Source organism: Augochlora pura, chromosome 3 (assembly GCF_028453695.1).
Source record: "Augochlora pura isolate Apur16 chromosome 3, APUR_v2.2.1, whole genome shotgun sequence".
Lineage (NCBI taxonomy): Eukaryota > Metazoa > Arthropoda > Insecta > Hymenoptera > Halictidae > Augochlora > Augochlora pura.
This window is the reverse complement of record NC_135774.1, coordinates 26,069,764-26,088,875: the sequence shown is the minus strand read 5'-3', so window position 1 is coordinate 26,088,875 and position 19,112 is coordinate 26,069,764. Positions and strand designations below refer to the sequence as shown.

At 51.0% G+C, this 19,112-nt stretch overlaps 1 protein-coding gene across 1 annotated transcript in view; it reads right to left on the bottom strand.

The window, feature by feature from the left end:
- Positions 1 to 11,749: 11,749 nt before the first annotated feature.
- LOC144467558 (uncharacterized) overlaps positions 11,750 to 19,112 on the bottom strand; it is a 40,472-nt gene continuing 33,109 nt past the window's right edge. The window contains exon 3 of the mRNA XM_078176415.1: positions 11,750 to 18,146. Coding sequence (XP_078032541.1) covers positions 16,861 to 18,146 — 1,286 coding nt within the window. The 3' untranslated portion in view covers positions 11,750 to 16,860. The remainder of the gene's footprint in view (positions 18,147 to 19,112) is intronic.

Here is a 19,112-nt window from a genome sequence, read left to right as displayed (position 1 = left end):
TCTACATCGGCCATACCGGATCTTGTGGTAAATTTGTCTACCATAATTATAGTATAAAATATTGCCGTAAGTGGTAGCACCGTCACTTAAGTTATCCTACTGCGTCGGTCACGTTACCCAACAGTGTGCTCGTTTTGCCACTACGTGTTTTAGCGCTGTATGGAGCCCTTTCTTTTAATTCCAAATATTGACACAAGTAGCACCACTACCGTTTTTATGGCGGTTTATTTGAACTACACAGCTGCATATGGGTAGCACTCTCCTGAATTTAGAAAAATAAAACAGAGCACAGAAGCTAGAAGAGAAAGGAAAAGAAACAGGCACGCCACTGTGCCTATATAATAAGGAGTAGTAAGTTCTAATTTTCAGTCTAAAACTACGCCCATAAATGTGATTTCTGTGTGTGAAAGAAAATAATGTATACGAGAAGGATCAAGAACGGAAGTGATCAAATCTGTCAGTCTTAAACTTTTCTATGTCCGAGTTGAAGCCAGATTAGTTATCAGCTAGAGTGTACGACCGCAGATAGCATCGTATGGCTGTTTCATTATTTTTCCGGAACGCATGGAACATTCGATATCAATGAAAAAGCTGCGACCACGTGAATTACAATGCATCATTGAAATGAGTACGATAAACATTATGGCATTGCTATCAGAGAAAATGGTATTCGCGATTTGCTCGGCTTCACAGAAGTGTTTCCCTTTTTCCAGCTAATCTCGCGTAGCTACGCAGGAGAAATGGTGAAAGTCTGTACGATCGGGGTTCGCCTGTGCAACCGTGGCGACAGTTTCGGCTATCTGTGAAATAGAAAATCGCGAATGAACACAGAAAGTAGCTGGGTCGCGAGCGCATGCGCGCCGCGCTACTGCATTTTATGAATGGATGAGCGAAGTGAATGAACGGACGTCAGCTGGGTTGGTCGGTGCACACACCGATACGCCCACACACACGTGCACACACGCACCGGCGTGCACGTCGACGCGGAGAGAAGTAAGCCGACACGTAGCGAATATCCGCAAAATAGAAAGGGTGTGTACTCGCGCCTCCAGGATCGTGGACTTTAGATCGCGGCCTTTAACCCTCTTCCAAAAATGATCGCGCGAAAGATCCTTCAGTTTTACTGTCTCACTTGACCCATACTATAACCGAACGCGTCGACGTAAAGCGAAATTGTTGCGGAACCGTCGCTTCTGTAGCGTCCGAAATGGAAAATTGGCAAATATTCACTTCCTTCTTAGATCTTTGACACGCGTACGTATTTTTCATATCAAAAAAGGTTGTTAAAAAAGAGGTTGATCTTTTTCTTTACTTCTCGTACGGATTACTTATCCTACTATCATCTATGGAAGGGGTTGAAGCGTGAAACAGACGTTACTCCTATTTTCAAGAGTTGACAGACGTTTGGGACATTCCAGATATATAGGACACTTTTGCATTCCGTTGACGAGAATCGGCTGTCGCGAGGAAATGTTCTGTTTGGGGCACGATTCGATGCAGAAACGTTTCGTTTTCGCGTGCGCGAGATGCACCGTGCCGGTGACGCAAACGGTAGAAAGTCGGAGGACCAATTATTTCTTTTTCATCGCCTCGGATTAAGCAGCGGGTACGCGACAAGACCGGTAAAACGCGCGTGTGCACGCGATCGTCGCCCACGAACGGCCCGGTCCCGGGGCCCGGCTCGGCGTTCGCCGTTCGAACGGGAGCGTTACAGCGGCATAAAATATTTTAATGAAATGTAAAGCGCTCGATATTAACCCGCGGCCATTTTTTCGAAACTATTTATCGTCCCGGAGGCCGGTGAAACGGGCTATAACGGCATCGGTGCCCGGCGACTTTGATTGTTCCCAGGTCGCGGTTTAAATACTTCTGCGTGCGCCGCGCATAAATAACCGGGCCCCGGGAGCCGGCCACGATAAATTGCCGATTTTTCACGACAACCTGTATTCTCGGCTGGTATCGGCTCGCGTGGCAGGTGTTGCTTCATCGGGGCTAGCACCGAGACTCGATAAACAATACTAATGCACAGGCGATCGAAACTATAAAAACGGCCCGGGCACTAAATCCGAACAGATTTCCGCCGGTCGTTTTATCGGCCTTGCCGAGACAGTTAACGGTGGACAGTGACTTCGAGCTCGATTGATATTTCATGTGAAACGATTCGATCGTAGTTTCCGGGTGCGTCTGGTCGTGTTTCGTCTCTCTTCGAGAGCTTTAGATACAGTCGACCCTCTTGCAACGCGACATTTTGAAAACACGGTTACGATGTAACACGGTGTGAAAAAAAAACTATGATCGTCGCCCTCCAGCTCCCTGTTACATTACGATCCAACACGGATAGTCCGTCTTCATAATTTCCAAATGGCACGGTTAGCCAACCTTGGACAACCCTCGTACAACAAGCAACGAATTCCCGTATATTCCCATTATTTTTATAGGTTAAACCAGTGAACCGTGTCATACGAGGACTGACTTGTATTTTGGTCAAATGGGAAACGCAGTTGCTTCTGACGATAACGTTGACGTCGACGAACAAATTTCCAGATACCGTATCGCCCAGTTTTTTTTGTGTTATCATTCTGAAAGCATCCGCGGAACACATTTTTGATCCGTCCGTCGGAAAAGTCGCCGGTACCTTTATTAGTCCCTTATCGCTCCGCACCGACGGTTAATCTCGTTATCAGGATCCGCCGCGCCGCTGGTAACCCGCGTCAGCCGCGCGGCCCGAGCGTCCACGCCGCGTTAAAAATACCGCGGAACCGATCAACGTTTAATTCCAGAAATAATCCCGCAACGAGCCGGCTCTATTCTCGTACCCGCGTTTAGCATCCCCTTGGCGACGGCCACGCGGGGGTTGGAGTGGCTAACATAGTCGACCGTGGTGGTGGTGGTGGTGGTGGTGCTGGGAACGTCGTTCGGCCCGCAAAACGCGCGTAGTACGTATCGTGTACGGGTTGTGCAGGTGTTTGCATGGTTCCACGGATATCTTCATCCCCTCCCGCCCCTCCCATCCTTCCCTCGTCTCCCCCACCGGTCGGAGATTACGCCGGCGTCAGAGCCGGACCGGGGGCGGGGCGCAGGGGGTTGGTCGATGCCGAGGAGGGTCGTCGGGACGCTCTCCCCGGACTCGAGCGGTCAAGGGCAGTGGCGTCGCGTGACGTCATACGGCGCTGCAGTGACGCAACAGTCGCCAGGGGCAACCCGTCGGCTGACGGTCGCCTGGCAACCCTGTTGTGCTGTCCCCCGCGCCACCGTCATGCTTCCCCTCTCTCTCTCTCTCTCTCTCGCTCTCTCGCTCTCTCTTTCTCTCTACCCCCTGCGGTGACCGTACCCTCTGCCGCGGCCGCGCTCCCCCCCTTGCTCTAGCCGCACGTGCCATTCCTCAATGAACCCCTCTTCTCCCTCCTCGCCATTCCGTCCATCCACCCCCTCCATCGGTCGCCGCATATACGCCAGCTACCACGATCTACCTTGCTTTTACGTGGGCTCTCGACGTGACCCTAACCCCTAGCGAGGACTCCGACGACTGGATATACTGATGGCCGTGCACCCGACCCGATCCAAGGATCTTCCTCGAACACGGTATTCGGTGGCTTTCCACCCGTGGGCTGGCGAGTTCCGTTGACGGAAGTCGGCCCGGTTCGTGGACCCCGTCGACGTCGATCCTCCTGCCGGAGAAGCAAAACAACCGGTCAGATTTCAGGAATCAGGATGCTGGGCCTGCTTTGAAAAACATTCTCTCTCGTTGACTACCCTTCGGGGCGGTTCGATGTATCTCGTGAGTGCGTCAGCGTAGTTATGTTGGTCGTCGAGGGTTCGAGTTTGTATAGGATTGTACAAGGAGGGTAGTTCTTGCTCGCAAAAATGGAAGAGACGAAAGAAATACGTTTTCGAATCGAATTCGAGAACGCGCGGCGCCACGTATGTATACCGCAGCAGTTGGCTGTCTGATCATAACACACCGGATCTACTTATCGCAAATAGACTCGGTTTTCATTTAGAAAAAGGCTTCCTTACAAAATTTGTACCGATTTTACTAGATTTTGGACACGGAATCAATCGTTGCGACTCCAATTTTCGCTTGCATTTTCGCGTCGCAAATGAATGATCTATGTCTATCGATTTGTATCTATCAAGTGTCGCGTTTCTTTGAGTTGATACCTTCATGATTCCTGCAAACGTATCGTTCGTTCGTTCGAACCCTTGAAGCATACTGGACCGCTCTGCGTCATAACCGCAGACGTCCACATGCATTTTTGTGGCGGGTCGTGGGCGGATATGGAGACGTTGTACCTTTTCAACGGAAGCTGAAAGGTGGTGTGCGGGCTCTGTCGTGACGGCGGCCATCGCAGCTGCACGGTTCGCACAGATTTCCCAGGGGGTTGTGACGCGCTCGAGATCAAAGTTCCCGCGCTTTCGCGTTCAGAAGTTTCGAAAATTGAAGTTCGGACGTTCTTCGTTCGCCTGACATACGGACCTCGGATAAATTGTCCAGGGTCTTGCCCGAGCGATACAAGTCGCTTCCGCGACCGTTTCCGGAGAGGAACTCTAGCCAAGCTCCGATCAATATCCGCGGGTTGTTCAACTGTACCGCGTTCACGCTGCCTCCGTTCGATTTAGAGGGTGTATCGGGGTGCAAGCATTGAAAGCCGCGGAAAGAATAGGCGAACCTGACGTATTCTTCCGCCGAAGTAATTGGACAGGGCAAGCAGGTGACTCGTAGGGGTGGTTTCCGAGGACCGGAGGCCGGTATCAAGGTCTGCGGACCTCTCGATAGTTCTCCCACCGATGGCACACACGGTCTCATAAACGGGCAACCCGTCCCTCCCAATTCCTGTCATTCAAGCGCTGCCTAGGCGCGGGGACACTTCAACCCCCCCGCGCCGGCTTACCGAATTGCGTCATCGCGCTACCGGAGAAGCGAAATCCGAGACCTCGCCGGCTCGTTATATGCCGCTCTCGCATCGATCTCCGTGGATAACGTAAGACTAGCAAAAACCGTAAGTCAAAGGTAGAGAGGAGCTATTCGCCGGCGCGCGCGGTGTGCCGCGGGGTGGACGTGACGCGCCGGGGCGATCGTTGCAGCGCAAATAGGGGGTTGCCACTTGTGCTTTTTATATCTTTGCCTTCTGACCGGCTCGCGCTGTTCTGCCGTTTCTGGCCTGCGTGATCCGAAGATAGCCTTTCCGCGGCGGAAAACTTTTTCGTACCGTATTATCCCCTAACCTTTCGGGTTCTTTTAGACGTCATCGATGCAAGCATTAGGATCGGAGACCGAGGAAACGAACGATGAAACCGTTGGTTGTCTAATCGCTAAACTCTCGATATTTATGCGAAATAAAAATTTCATGTATCAATTGCAATCGATTGGGGCCGGATAGACTCTTCATCCGTTCTTTCATACTTCTGGTTGCTGAAAACTGGTGTATCGATACTTTTCAACTATTTCAATTCTTTCAACGTTTTAAATTGCATCTTCCAATTTCTCTCGTAAGTTTATGAAATTCGCAGTCTAATTACCGACATTCAAATGACTACTAGTACTATTATTATTATTATTATTTAAATTATTCGACTTTATTAAACTTTGTCAACTTTATTAAACTTGAAGCTATGATGTTTTTCTATTAACCTTTTGCACTCGAGTGACGACTCTGCGGCGCCATTAAAATTGCTATAACACGTTCCAAAATTATTTTAATAAATATCACCAAAGCTTAGATTGAAAAATTTGTTGAAGGTGTAATTATTATATGAGTCACAAAACTCAATTTCATATGCGTAGAATGAATTTTGTTATATCAAATAAAAATACTAGAAGCTAGAAAAATTATTTCAGATTTCTAGTTAGGGTCGCTTCGAGTGCAAAGGGTTGATCAATCACAATCAAGCCACAACATTTTTCAAATTAATTTACTGTTCCAGTGTGACCCGTGTAGATCAATTTATTTGAACGTTAAGAGGTTAGATAGATTTTTTGGAAACACTCACCATGGTGTAAGAACTTCGTTATTCAGAAGCGTTTCCAGGGAGTTGCACCCCGTTCGTTGTGGCGAAACCGATCATAGTCCTGGCATCGAAGTGTCGACGAAGCTATTCAGTAAACGCTGTCGAACAAATAAAGCGCATCCGTCAATGGCCAATTAATCTAGAAGGAAACTCAAATATTGCTAGATCGATGCTGGTTGAATGACAGTCTAGTGTTATCACTCTTCTCTTGGAGACGGTTTATGTACAGTGACGAACCACAGTATTAACCCCTTGCACTATAATAACGAGTCAAACTAAAAATGAACATTTCGTGCATGATTCAATAAATAAGGCTGTCAGTCGCTTCTATTAAATCAAGGAAAATTAAATCAAGGAAATTATTAAGAACGAAAAAGTAATAATCAGAGTAGTTCTGAAAAATATTGTAGTGCAAGGGGTTAACTGACTTTTTATCATTCTTCGTCTTTCAAATTTCTGTGCGAACTTTGAAACCATTAAATCGCAAGCAGATTGAAGGCAGTATCTGTTTTCCGATACAACGATGCTGCGGTATCCGAGAAAGGTCGGTGTATCGACGAACCTGTTGATCCGACCATAAAAATCTCGGCGCGTCTCTCTAGGAAAATCAACCCTTAGACCTTCGGTCTATCTCCTTTAAAGGCTGTCATCCGAATGGTCCGTTCTCTTTGAAGAGAAACTAGTTAAGAAGGGGATGGTTAGGCGGGTTCTGCTTCCCTACTATCCCGGCACGGTTTACTACAGTCCCAAAACCTCTGCCGATAGTCTTGGCAAACCTACCATCACGGAGCGAAGTCGCAGGAAAGTTAGCCGACCACGAGGAAAGTTTCGCAACCCCTTCGAGGACTGTCACGGGGCCCGATTCCAATGGCGATTTCTAATTGTTTATCAGCGTCCCGCGGCCGGTATCGGCATCGATCGGCGCGCAACCCCGGACCGACTCCTCCCAGCCGGCTCGCCCGAAGCGGGCACAGGAGACTCTCGGCGACGGTTCTCTCAGCGTCTCTCGCCTCTGAAAACTTTCAGAATGATCCCCGGCGTACACACGCAGCCGTCGGACACCTACGTGTGTACGTGTCTATGGAGTCGAGCCACGAGGCGAAGCAGCAACAGGTTTAATCGCGTCGGGGTGTGGCTGGCTGGCTGGCTGGCTTGCTTGGCTCGCTAGCCAACTCCGCTCGGGCACGGCTCGCTCATTCGGCTGCTCTCCGCTCGCGATGCTGGTTTATAAGATCGATGCGACACCGGGTATCGTTGCCGCGGCGCGGCACCGCGCGCGCGAACGAAAATGCGGATTGCTCGTTTTGCAGCGCGTCGTCGATGCAACGCGATGCGCCGCCGCCGCCTCGTCCGGCGGAGGCCAGAGGGGGGGACACACGAGAACCTGAACACCCGGCTGGAAATTAGACGAGAAAAAAATCGAACCGGCGGAGGAAAAAGAACCGCCGGACACACGGCGAGAAAAAGGAGGACAACGCGGACGTGAGCGGTAGCTCTCTCGCGTTGATCGCGTTTTATTGCCGACGCGGGAAACCATGGTTTCCCGTGATGCTTCCAAGCGGAGCAGTTCCCCGTGTCCCGGCGTTCCAGCCTCGCGGTTTTATTTCCGCGCGCTTTAACCCCCGGCTACCATTTTTCAAGCGGAATGGGAAACGGTAGATCATCCGCGCGAGGGACCGTCCGCCGCAATTTCACCCTCCTTTCCCGATGAAGTTAACGGGGATTTCTTAAAATCGTTCCGTGCCTACGGAATTCAGCCTTTTGGTTCTGCGATTTATTTTGGACTTTGTTTCTCTGACCTATGTGCCCCAATTATTATTACTATTATTATTATTATTATAGTTGATTCATGTATACGGGTAGAAAACCTCTGTTAAAAAAAGAGAGGTAAAAAAGTGATTCTGTTTAGCTATGAAATGGGTTCAATAAAAATAGTGAGAAAAGTATATATATAATGATATAACTTAAAGGTAAAAAGAAAGTGTAAGAAATAGCGCGATTTAATAAACTTTATTAATTTCCTTATGGATTACAAGTGCAGGGGAGACTCCAGTTTCATATTGCAGTCCGAGGCAAAGGGTTGTCAATTGTGGGTTATTTTAACACATTACTGACCGATGTAACGTAACATGTCGATCCACAACCGGTGACCACTCATTGTTCAGTTTCTCATTTTGTTATTTAGCCAGGTTGAACCGGAGAACTAGTTCAACTAAGTAGACAGTTACATCTCTATCCTAGCTCCTCGCACTATAATAACGACTCAGACTCGTGATAAAGATTTCATACAACATCTGCTAAATATGAATATTATTCATTTCTTCAAAATTAAAACCAAATTAAATTCTCTTGTTATTAAAGCCTCGAAACGGGAGTGAATAAAGACAATAAATAAAAATTATCTAGTCTTATTAAAGAAAATATTAAGGACAAATAAGTGCTAATTAACGCAGGGTGAAAGGAGTCGTAGTGCAAGGGGCTAGGTTCTCTCGGTCGATTCAATCAAATCAAGGGAACCTTGCGACGTCGAAGACACCGCGGTCTCGGAAAATCGACACGTAGATTTATCGACGAGCAATCAGCCAAATAATGTCGCTGAGATTCTAGTCCCGTGGCGTCCATCCGTCGGCATCGGAAGCCGAGAGGCAACGGTTGCAGGAGCGATCGTCGCGCGACCATTGCGCGCGCACTGCCGGAAGTTCTCCTTGATTCGTGGCGGGAATCAAATTTCAGCGACACCCACGTCGCGGGGATTCGGAGCGACCGGCTATCGAATGTTTCCAGTTGGAAGCGGCAGCGGGTCTCGCGACCCGCCGTGAATTTTTCACGGTGTGGGGAGAAGCGGGGTTTCGAATCGAGGCGGAGGGTTGGGTCGGGTCGTGGGCCAGAGTCCGCTTCGCGAGGAGCGATATTTTACGGGGTTCTTTTTGCCGGGCCCGGAGGCGCGCGCCACGGCGTTCTACGCGCGATCCTTATGTGTCGTGTCGAGGAGCTCGTCGTCGTCGATCGTTAGAGTGGGAGGTTTTGTTCCGAAAGCTGGAACGAGTCGGCCGTGCCGCGGACCGAAGCTGTCGGACGGAGAGGAGAGAACGGAGACCGAGGGAGCCGACGTCGCGGCGCGCGACGCAGACGCTCGATACGGACGGGAGGGAAAAAGATCGAGAGAGAGAGAGAGAGAGAAAGAGATCGGAGCGGGACAGAGCGAAAGAGAGATAGGAAGAGCGCGAGACAAAGAAAGAGGGAGATCTGTCTTTCGGTGGGACAGAGACGGGGGGGTTCTTGAAAAAGAGAGGATCGAAGGAGGCGAGTAGAGAGACCGCGCGCGAGGGAGCGAGAGGGACGCGGAGAGAATATCAGAGAGACAGAGAGAGAGGAAGAAGAAGAGGGCGAAGGGTGGCGAGACGAGGACGAACGAAGGGCAAGAAAAAGACCGCGAGGAAGAGGTACAGCGTCGAAGAGGGAGACGGAGAGAGGCCGGAGAGACGGGAGAAGGAGAGAGAAGGTATCACGAAGTGCAGAGGAGGCCTCATCTCGATCTTGGTCCTATTTATAGACGTGCTCTCACAGCCTCACTCCTGCCCACTTCTTGCACTGTCTCTCCTATATAGGTGTGCATACACCTATGCGCGCGGCTGGCCATTGCACGTTCTCCGCACGCGAGAGAGCCGGCCAGCCCAGTCAGCCGGCCAAAACTGCCCGTTCGACCGCGATGAAATCGATGACGTGGACCCGCGCCGCTCCGAGAGCGTCGGGACGCCGCCACCGGTAGCCCGTTCCTGTCCCTCTCCTCACCGCCCCGCACCGACGGGAACCGATTTATCGTTTTCCGTTAATTGGCCGATTACGGAAACCGATCCTGGTCGCCGACTGGCCGCGCGCCGGTAGCGCGATCTCGTCGACGTCGTTTCTTTACGGTTCTGAATCATACTCGGATCTCACCTTTTTTGGAGAACGCTCTATCATCTCTACCATCTCTCTTTCCCACTCTTTCTCTCTCCCCTTGATCGATCGGTCGGACCGACCGTCCCGGTTCCAACGATCTCCAGAGATCCTCTTCCCGCCTCCCCATATCCTCCTCGTGGTTTCGTGAAACGCTCGCCGCTCCATTCCGCTCGCCTCCCGGCAGCCCCAACACCGTTACCGAGGAGTTCCGTTTTACTTTCTCGTTACGTGGCACGATTAATTTCACTTTCGACGACGCCGTCTCGGGAAAACGACGAGTTCTACGGTCCGGTGGTAACGAGTCTTTTCGAATCGGTCGAAGGATCAGCACGGCCGGCGCGCGTTTCTCAATTACCGGCTATCCATGCGTCGACGTGTTCGGCTAATACGTTCAGATCCTTAATTTCGCGCGGTATTCAAGTCTCCGCAATTATGACACGATCGTCGACGCCGATACGAAAGGAACGATACACGCGGTCACGAACGGGGCTTTCTTTCGCGTCGAATCGTACGAGTACCCGGAAGTTAGGTTCCCGCGGATCAGCGATTCGTTCGGCCAGGCTGTCGCTTGATTGAGCAGCAATAAGTCCGTGTCTGGCCGGACTGAATTGACACTAACCGTTAATTGACGGTCGTTCCTTGATCCGTATCGGGGGGAACGGCGGACGAGAAAAAAAATCGATAAGCGATAACCGAGGGAGCTCGCGCTCGCGCTCACGCGGTCCGGCAAACACCGAGCAGCGTTTAGGCGCCAAGCCGCGTGTTTACGGTGAAAGGTTGCAATATAGAAAAGGTGCGCTCGCGTTCGCTGCTCGCACGGGAGTGCAAATGCACCGTCGCATTCAGACGGGGCGACTCTCTTGCAACGGGGACCGGTCCTCATTAATCTTCACCGGGTTGGCTTTTAAACGAACACCACGGGACGAACAATAGTTCGGTCGCGTAGGACGCGGCTCGATCTATCGACGTCCCCGATCGGCGGGCCCCCTGTTCGGTAATTGTCGATGATCGATAAAGATGTCCGCGGCCGATGAATGCGCCTGACGGTAGATCGCGACGGGGAGAAAAAAATCGCCGGCCCAGGACGCCGCGATCGATGGCGGTCGTAAAAACCGACGGTTTCGTTCGTGCTACGCTCGATCTCGCCGGATCGCGAGCCTCCCTCGATCCTCGAACGATCTCCCGCGAGAATGTAATTACAAGCTGGCGTTCGAATCGTGCCCGGGACCGGGGGGCCGCGACAGTTAATTGATAACTGGACGAACGGTCATTTAATAATATGGAATTTCCTTGTTACTCTCGGGTCTCGAATATGGCGGATTATTGCCGCGATAATACCGATAATCGCTGGAAACTCGGGCTCGGCTTCTGTACGACTTTTTGCGGCGCAACCTGCGATTAGTTCGCCGCGATTATTTTTTTTCTACCGTCGACGATGGATACAAACTGTATTAGATAATTATTACTAGACGAGGATAATGTTCGATGAAAAATCGGTGGACAGGCACGATGAAAGTCGATGAAACGTATGCAAAATCGGGAAATTATAATAGAATGTTTATAATAAAAATAATCCTTCAATTTATTTTCACTAGACACGAAACCATGTACTTTAACCTGCAACGAAAAGTATTAGGATACTTTTGATCTGATGCAAGATAATTTCCGAAAGTAGGGCAACGAAACGAATCTACCGAGAGTCGTGATCTAAGGAAACAGTTTCTGGTGGAGATAAGGATGCTGCATGGTGGATCGTTCGGTGACAAGAATTAATAAGACGTCCTCGTTCAATGTTAACTTTGTATTTTGTTAATAATCGTCGTGGGGAACCGGGCCAGATTAAACGGCAACGATGATTACAACACAAAATATACAGGTAGTCGAGAGATTGTTTTTTCCCGGTGTGCCGTAGCACTCGGAGCACCGTGTATGGCATTTATAGTTACACATAATTTATCCAACTATAGCGTAATATCGTTCGTAAAAAAAAGTGTCGTCTCTGTAACCGTTCTCACTATGATTTCTTTCTTTCCGTCTCTCTCTCTCCTCAACACATTCACACGTTGATACGGTTTATGTACACGCACGCGTAATCTTTCTCTCTCCCTCTCTTTCTCTCTCTTTCTCTCCACCTCTCACATATATATATACACGTATATATTTATCTCTCTTGGATTTCCGCTCCTTCGGAGAGACGTGTGTGTGTGTGTATGTATGCGTGTATACTGTGTGTGTGCGCGCGCGAGCGCGTTACACGCTCCTTCGTTCTACAAGTATTTTCCGACCTATCTAGAACAATAGCGGACAATATGACGCGAGTGAACGCGCGACCAGAGCGTCCGGATATCCGAGGCGTCCGACGCGGCCGATAACCATAATCGTTATTAATAGAATTATAATAGAATAATTATAATAAAAATAATCCTTTAATTTTAACAATATATATATATAGATCTTTCTTCAATATATATATAATATATATATATAGAGAGACTTTTTGTTAATAAATAGAGCAACATATACATAATATTAATCGTCGCTAAACTCATATCTTTATATTACACAGTAAAATGATGGCGGAACGGGGTTTCGGTTTGTTTGCTTCATTGTCGGGAAAAATAAGCGAACAAGATCAAACGGAGAAGAAAGGCGAGAGATCTTTAATTTTTTTTTTCTTCAACAGGTTCTTCTCCTTCGCTCTCTCTCTCACTCTCTCTCTGTCTTTGTCCCCGTTCTGATTAGAACACGTAACCTATGTATACATATGTATAACACGCCTGATAATATATATATACATATTTACAAAGGAAAACTCCCGTGGTTCAACAACGATGATCACCGCGCCGATCACTAATTAAGATTCACTCGTGGGGTTTGCTGCTTGGCGGTAAAAAACAGAGGACCCGCACACTCTCTCCATCTCTCTATCTCTCTCTCTCTCTTTCTTTTCTTCTTCTACTTCGTCGTCTTCACTTCGAGTGTTCGACAGCCGAGAAAAGTTGGATGGGCTCTTTCGTTGAAGGATCGCGAAAGCACCGAGGGAAAAGAGTAAGGATCACCGAAGGGGTGAAAGACAATGCGGGGGTGGGGGGCGGGGGGGGGAGATGGGGGACCCGAGATTTTAGCGTGTCCGGAGCACGAGAGGGTGTTCGAACTAGGAACGAGACACGTGGACGTGGCGTTCGAAGAGGTAGAGCACGATACGAAGCGATTGTTCGATTGTATGATTGAAAGACACGAGGTTCAAGGACGCAAAAATGTGTACAAGTATGTGTGCGTGTCTGTGATTGCGAGTGTGTGCGCGCGCGCGTCGTGTGTACGATTGTGTATGCATGTGGGATCGATTCTCGCGACGAGATCAGGTCGCGCGTCTCGCCCTTTCTTTCTTTCTCTCTCTCTCTCTCTCTCTTTCTCTCTCTCGTCGGTTATCGAACTAAATTCTCTCCACGCACGATCGCTCGAGGATCGTCCGTCTGCGAATCAAATCTCTCGGGGCGCTTATAAAAATACATAGAAAATATTTTTAGATATACATACACATACACAGCGATTCCCTGATCGGCAAGAAAGCGCGGGCTTGTCGAATCGTTCGCGGCACGACGAGAGGACGAACCTACTTCGGACCTACCATGGTGCATCGGACATTGTTGCTTTCTTCACGATTTATTTTCCGATCTCTATCGTTTCTACCGTGCTTGCTCCACCGAAAACTTCTGCAGAGTCTCACCTCATTTCACGCGAACAGACGATACACGAAGCAGCAAAAGTAACAGAGAAGACAGCGAGATAATTAGCACGCTATCGTCGAATAAATTAATCACATTAACGGAAGAAATTTTCTATCCAGCCGTTTTTTTTCTTGCAAAGATCCATAGTTTCCGAAACAAGCGACTGTCCGCAAATAGTCCGATAATTTGAGACAGAGTACGTCTCGACAATCGCAGACAATGGTTAATCTCGTTAGAATATCCAAATAAACTCTAAACAAAAGAGTCAACGAAAGTAAAATTTTTCATCGCGATAACACAACTAGATCAACATTCAACAACGATTAACAAATTCGTCCCAAAAACATTTTTCCGAGCAACGAAAACATGGATCCCGAACAGCGTCCTTCGCGCGCGCGCCTTCTCCGGTCTATCGACTCCGCTTGCTGCCGTGTAACTTCTGCTCTCTGGCGTGCTCTGTTTCTGACTTTGTTCCCAGGTGATTCGCAGGTGAAATACTTGAAGAACCGTGGCAGCTCCCGGCGCACGACGCGACAGTTATCCGTGCACCAGTGTAGAACGGTGACCGGGGCCCGGTTTCGATCGCGAATCGTCTGAGGGATCTCGAGATCCTTGGATCGCTGGCTCGCTCGCTCGCTCGTTCGCTCGATCGCTTGGTTGATCGCGAGCGCGCGCGAGAGAGAGAGAGAGAGAGGGAGGTTTCTTTCCTGTTTCTTTTACGCGGTCGTTTGCATGGCGATCGAGACCCAGCCCCGTCTCTCTCTCTATCTAATTCGACGAATTCCTTCCCTGATTCCCGGAAGCTGCGGGCGGTATCGATTCGACGTCGTTCGGCCGAGTGGCTGGTCGCCAGTATCTCGTGACACTGGAATATTTCGTGCGCGTATCTACGCGCGATTCTCGCATCTGCATCTCGATCGTTCCTCGATCGCAAACAAGGGCATAAAACGCGACCGCCCCGTAAATAACGATCCCCAACGGCTTGCCCGTAACCGACTATTCTCTCTCTCTCTTTCTCTCTCCTTCTCTCTCTTCACCTCTCTCCCCGTCTCTCCGTCTTTCTCAAGCTCGTGTCGTCCCGCGATTCCCGTCCTCGTTGCTCTTTCGCGGTTCTCTCGCCGCGAAAAACATTCGGAGAGCTCGGAGAATCGACACCGATCCCGTCGTCGTCGTCGTCGTCGTCCTCGTCGTCGAGGAAACGACTACGACACAGTGCTTACCCCGCCAAGAGAGAAGAACAGAGAGAGAAAGAGAGAGAGAGAGAGAGCTAGGAATTCCCGCGACCGAAGCTGGTCTCGAAAGCTGAATCCTGCACCGACGACCCCGGTGATAGAAGAACCGGATGCGAAAAATGCGAGACGAGATCCTCCTGGATCGGCGTTACCCTATCCCGGAAGAGTATTCGATCACTCGAGTTCAGTGAATTCAACAAACTATTGTTTCAACAATTTTTTCGGTTTCGTTCGGTAGACAATTCGTGTGCTGGTGTTACATCGTTCGAGATTTCACGGGACCGAGCTTAAAGCGCGATGGGACCGGACGAAATTAAAGCTGGATTACTATAGCAGCGGTGGATACACCGCGGATATCTGCTGAAATTATTATAATACAATATTCGCGGAAATTGATTTTCAGTTTTAATAATCTTGGTAGGTTGCGCCTAATGCGACAACATTTTCAGAGTCATCTTGAAACGCTAATAACTTTTCAAATTCTGTCCAGCGAAATCTCTAATGAACCGAAATCAGCACACGTATCGTGTAAATACGAAATTCAATCATCATTTTCATCATTGTGCCAATTCCATGGCGAGCAGTAAATTCAGCCGAGAAACCGTCGAGCGGGCGATAGTCGAGGCGATTTGTCTAAATGCCTTTCGTTGGACTCTTATCTGCGATAAATGGAAGGCTCTTTCCTGTTTCAGAATCACACATAGGATGGCCAATATGAATGCGATTATGTCTCTGTAATATTTGCGCATGTATAGAGACACAGTTCACTGTTCTAAACAGACTGTTTCGACATCCATGAATATCACAAGTTGGGGGCAATGTCCAAATGTTCCTGTCAATGTACCGATCGTAAAGAGAAGAACCATTTGAACACTAAACCTACAGAGCCTTACAATTAACTAACACGTGTTTTTTCATAACAATTAAAAGACCTTGTCAATTTAGACCTCTCTCAATTTTCGCTATAATGTACGAAATTTATCGAACCTACGAAAGAGCCTCTAGAATTTCAGCAGCTTGAAAACTCGATGTAGCATGGCGTTAAGAAAACCAATTATTTACCGAATGTATCACAATGAGATCGAATCGCCATCTGCGAACGCGCGAATATCGTCGACGGCGCGAGAATGAATTTTTTTCGCCAGCCCCGTCGACCGGGAAGGTTATCAAACCGTTTACCCGTCGAGTGATCGAATACCCGTCGGGCGTCGCACATTCTCCGCTCTCATGTTCCCTGGATATGCGACGATGCGCGAGAGACGATCGAGCGGATCGCGCGACGACGCTCCCGCGCGTCCTTCGCGGAATAAAGCTCCCGGTATTTACAAGAGAATGATGATGTTACCAGAACGATTTTCTTACGTGCTACGTAAACGAGACAGCCGAAGATCTCGGTCGTGCGACTATGTCGTGGTACAGACCAATCGAAGCCGTGATCGATTTCCAGGGAGGGTGTTGACACACGATGGATGAAGCGGATCCTCGCGCGAGCCGCGGCCGTCGATCGCTGGCGAGCCGACGACGATCGACGACGGATCAGTCGTTGACGGCAGTCTGCGTGTTCCGCCTAAAGGTCTCCGTCGTTTGCTCGTCGCCCGGCGAGGGGAGAAGCTGCGCCTTGGGTGAGCACGAATTGGCAAGGTCGTGGGGAATGGGCGTCGATCCGAGACGGACAGACAAGACAAGACAGCCAAGACAGACAAGACAGACAGACAGACAGAATGGCAAGCGGGACAGGACAGGTCAGAGCGACAGACTCGAGAATCCCGGACATCTTGCCGCGTCGACGAGAGTCGAGCATCTTCTGCAAAACGATCTGCTTGCCCGGACGCTTCCATCGCCCTTCTACATTTTTCCTACCGAAGCCGTGGGCGGGGTGTGTGCCCGCCCAGGTGCTCCATGGCACTGTTGCACAGCCCAGAACGATAGGGTAAATTCGCGTTTACCCTTTACTGGTTGCAGGGTGGCGAAGCGTGGCTCTGAGGATGGTTCCTCGCGGACGCGTGCGTCGCCTCGCGCTTCAGCCTCTGCTTCAGGTGGACCTTCGCGTGCCGCTTCTTCTCGTCGCTCCTCGCGAACTTTCGGCCGCATTGATCACAGCAGAACGGCTTCTCGCCGGTGTGGGTCCTGACGTGGGTGGTCAGGTGGTCGCTCCTCGAAAACGAGCGCATGCAGATGCGGCACTGGAACGGTTTCTGGCCGGTGTGGATGCGAATGTGGCGCGTGAGCTCGTCGCTGCGGGAGAACCTGCGGTCGCATCGGTCCACCGGGCACGCGTACGGCCTTTCGTGAACCGGGGTCTTGCTAGGTCGGTTTGGGTACTTTCTCGGCTTCACCGGGACTAGCCTGAGCGGCAAAGCGCTCTGCTGGCACACCTGTGTGAGAATCTCGTGGCCCTTGGACGTGCTGGGGTTGATCGCTGCGAGCTGCACGCTGGTAGCGCCGCCCGACAGCGGTGGTTGCTGTTGTTGTTGTTGCTGTTGCTGCTGCTGAGTCGGTTGGGGTTGCTGCAGCTGCTGTTGCTGTTGAACGGCTGGACCGTAGCCGCCGGTGCCGATCGGCTCCTGCTTCAGCTGGGTCTCCTGGTGGTGGTGATGGGGGTGATGGTGGGACAGCAGGTTGGGGTCGTAGGCGTCCTCGTGCGCCGTCAGCCAGCCGGCCGGGGTGGTGGTCGGCGTGTCGTGGTAACCTGGCGGCGGGGGTGGTTTCGACTCGACCTGGAGGAGTTCGACGGTCTCGCCGCCGTAATGGGACGAATGGAGCGTGGGGTGAAGGAACGGCTGACCCGTCAAGGTGAGCGTCGGCGAGGGCAACGGTCCCCAGAGTTCTTGGCTGGTCGGCTGGGGTTGTTGTTGCTGCTGCGGCTGTTGCTGCTGGCTCTGCAGCGTGTTCAGGGTGGACGACTGCGTGCAGGTCGCGGTGAACACGCCGCGGTAGGTCAGGGTGGGCACGTTGCAGATGTTGACGCTGGTCGCGGGCGCCGAGGACACCGAGGAGGTCGAGTGCGGCGACGAGTACAAGATCACGCCGCCCTGCAGCACGTTGCACCGGTCCGCGTCCTCTTGCGTCTGGTGATGCCGCGGCGGGCTGGTCGAAGGTGGTGCCCCGGGCGTTACGGTGTCCTGGGAGTCTTGGTGATGATGGTGTTGCCGGTGGTCCCTGCCGGCCGAGGTCGCCGTCTCATCGTCCTCCGCGGTCGCCTCCTCCAGCGACAGGTCCTCGCCCGCCAGGCTGCCTGAAAACGATCCATTGAATCCACGATCAGTCTCAGAGTCAACGCAGCCGTTCGCTTGGGCTCGGGGTGAGAGACAACAGGTGAGAGAACGGTCGCGCGACGTGCTCGGTATCCGAAGAGAATCGGGACGTGCATGCGCGCGCCGGGGAGAGCTAGGCGAATCGACAGGAAGAACCGTGCGATACGGGGGTGGCTTTATCTGTCAGCCGAGAGTATACTGGCCGTCGCTATCTGCCGTCGGCATCCTGTCGTCCCGTTACTTCCTTCCTAATTGTGCGCAATCATCGTCTCTCTTGTTGCCTACCGAGAACAAAATCGGCGGCTCCCAGACGCAAGAAAATCTGATCGAAGTCATCCGGCGCGTCCGAACCTATACTATACAGCCTTCCTAACCGTACGCAATCTTAACGAAAGCAAAGTAGGCACAGCCACGAGCAACCTACGGGGATGCATTCATCGGGATACGTCGCCGTTAACCAGGCTAGCTGGACAAAAGGGTAGCCAGCGAACGATCCAGCCTGAAGTGAAAGAAGCTGGCTCGAAGTCGAAATCCAAATCCAAGTCGAAGTCGAATTGGAAATCGAAGTCGAACTGATAAGACGATAAGGCAGAACACCGTTGGTACTCGCAGAGAAACTCGCGGATGATACGGCTACCGGCTACCGTGGCGGAGGGTGGTTGTGTTGCTCCCGAGGACGGGGTGGGGGGCACACGGGAGCATGAATGAAACCGGCAAAGGGGCGGTGGGAGGTGGAGGTGGAGGCGGAGGCGGCAGAGCGGCGATGCAGGGACGCCGGAGGAGGGTTTCTGAATGTCGGGGTCGCCGAGTATTGATCCGCGAGAGCCGGGCGGGCTCGATATTAGCCGTTTTCGCGGAGCGGACCGATATACGTCACGTCGGCAAACACGGCCGCCGACTATACATGTACGCACACGCCTCGCGGTCCGTGGTCTCCGCTCGCTGCC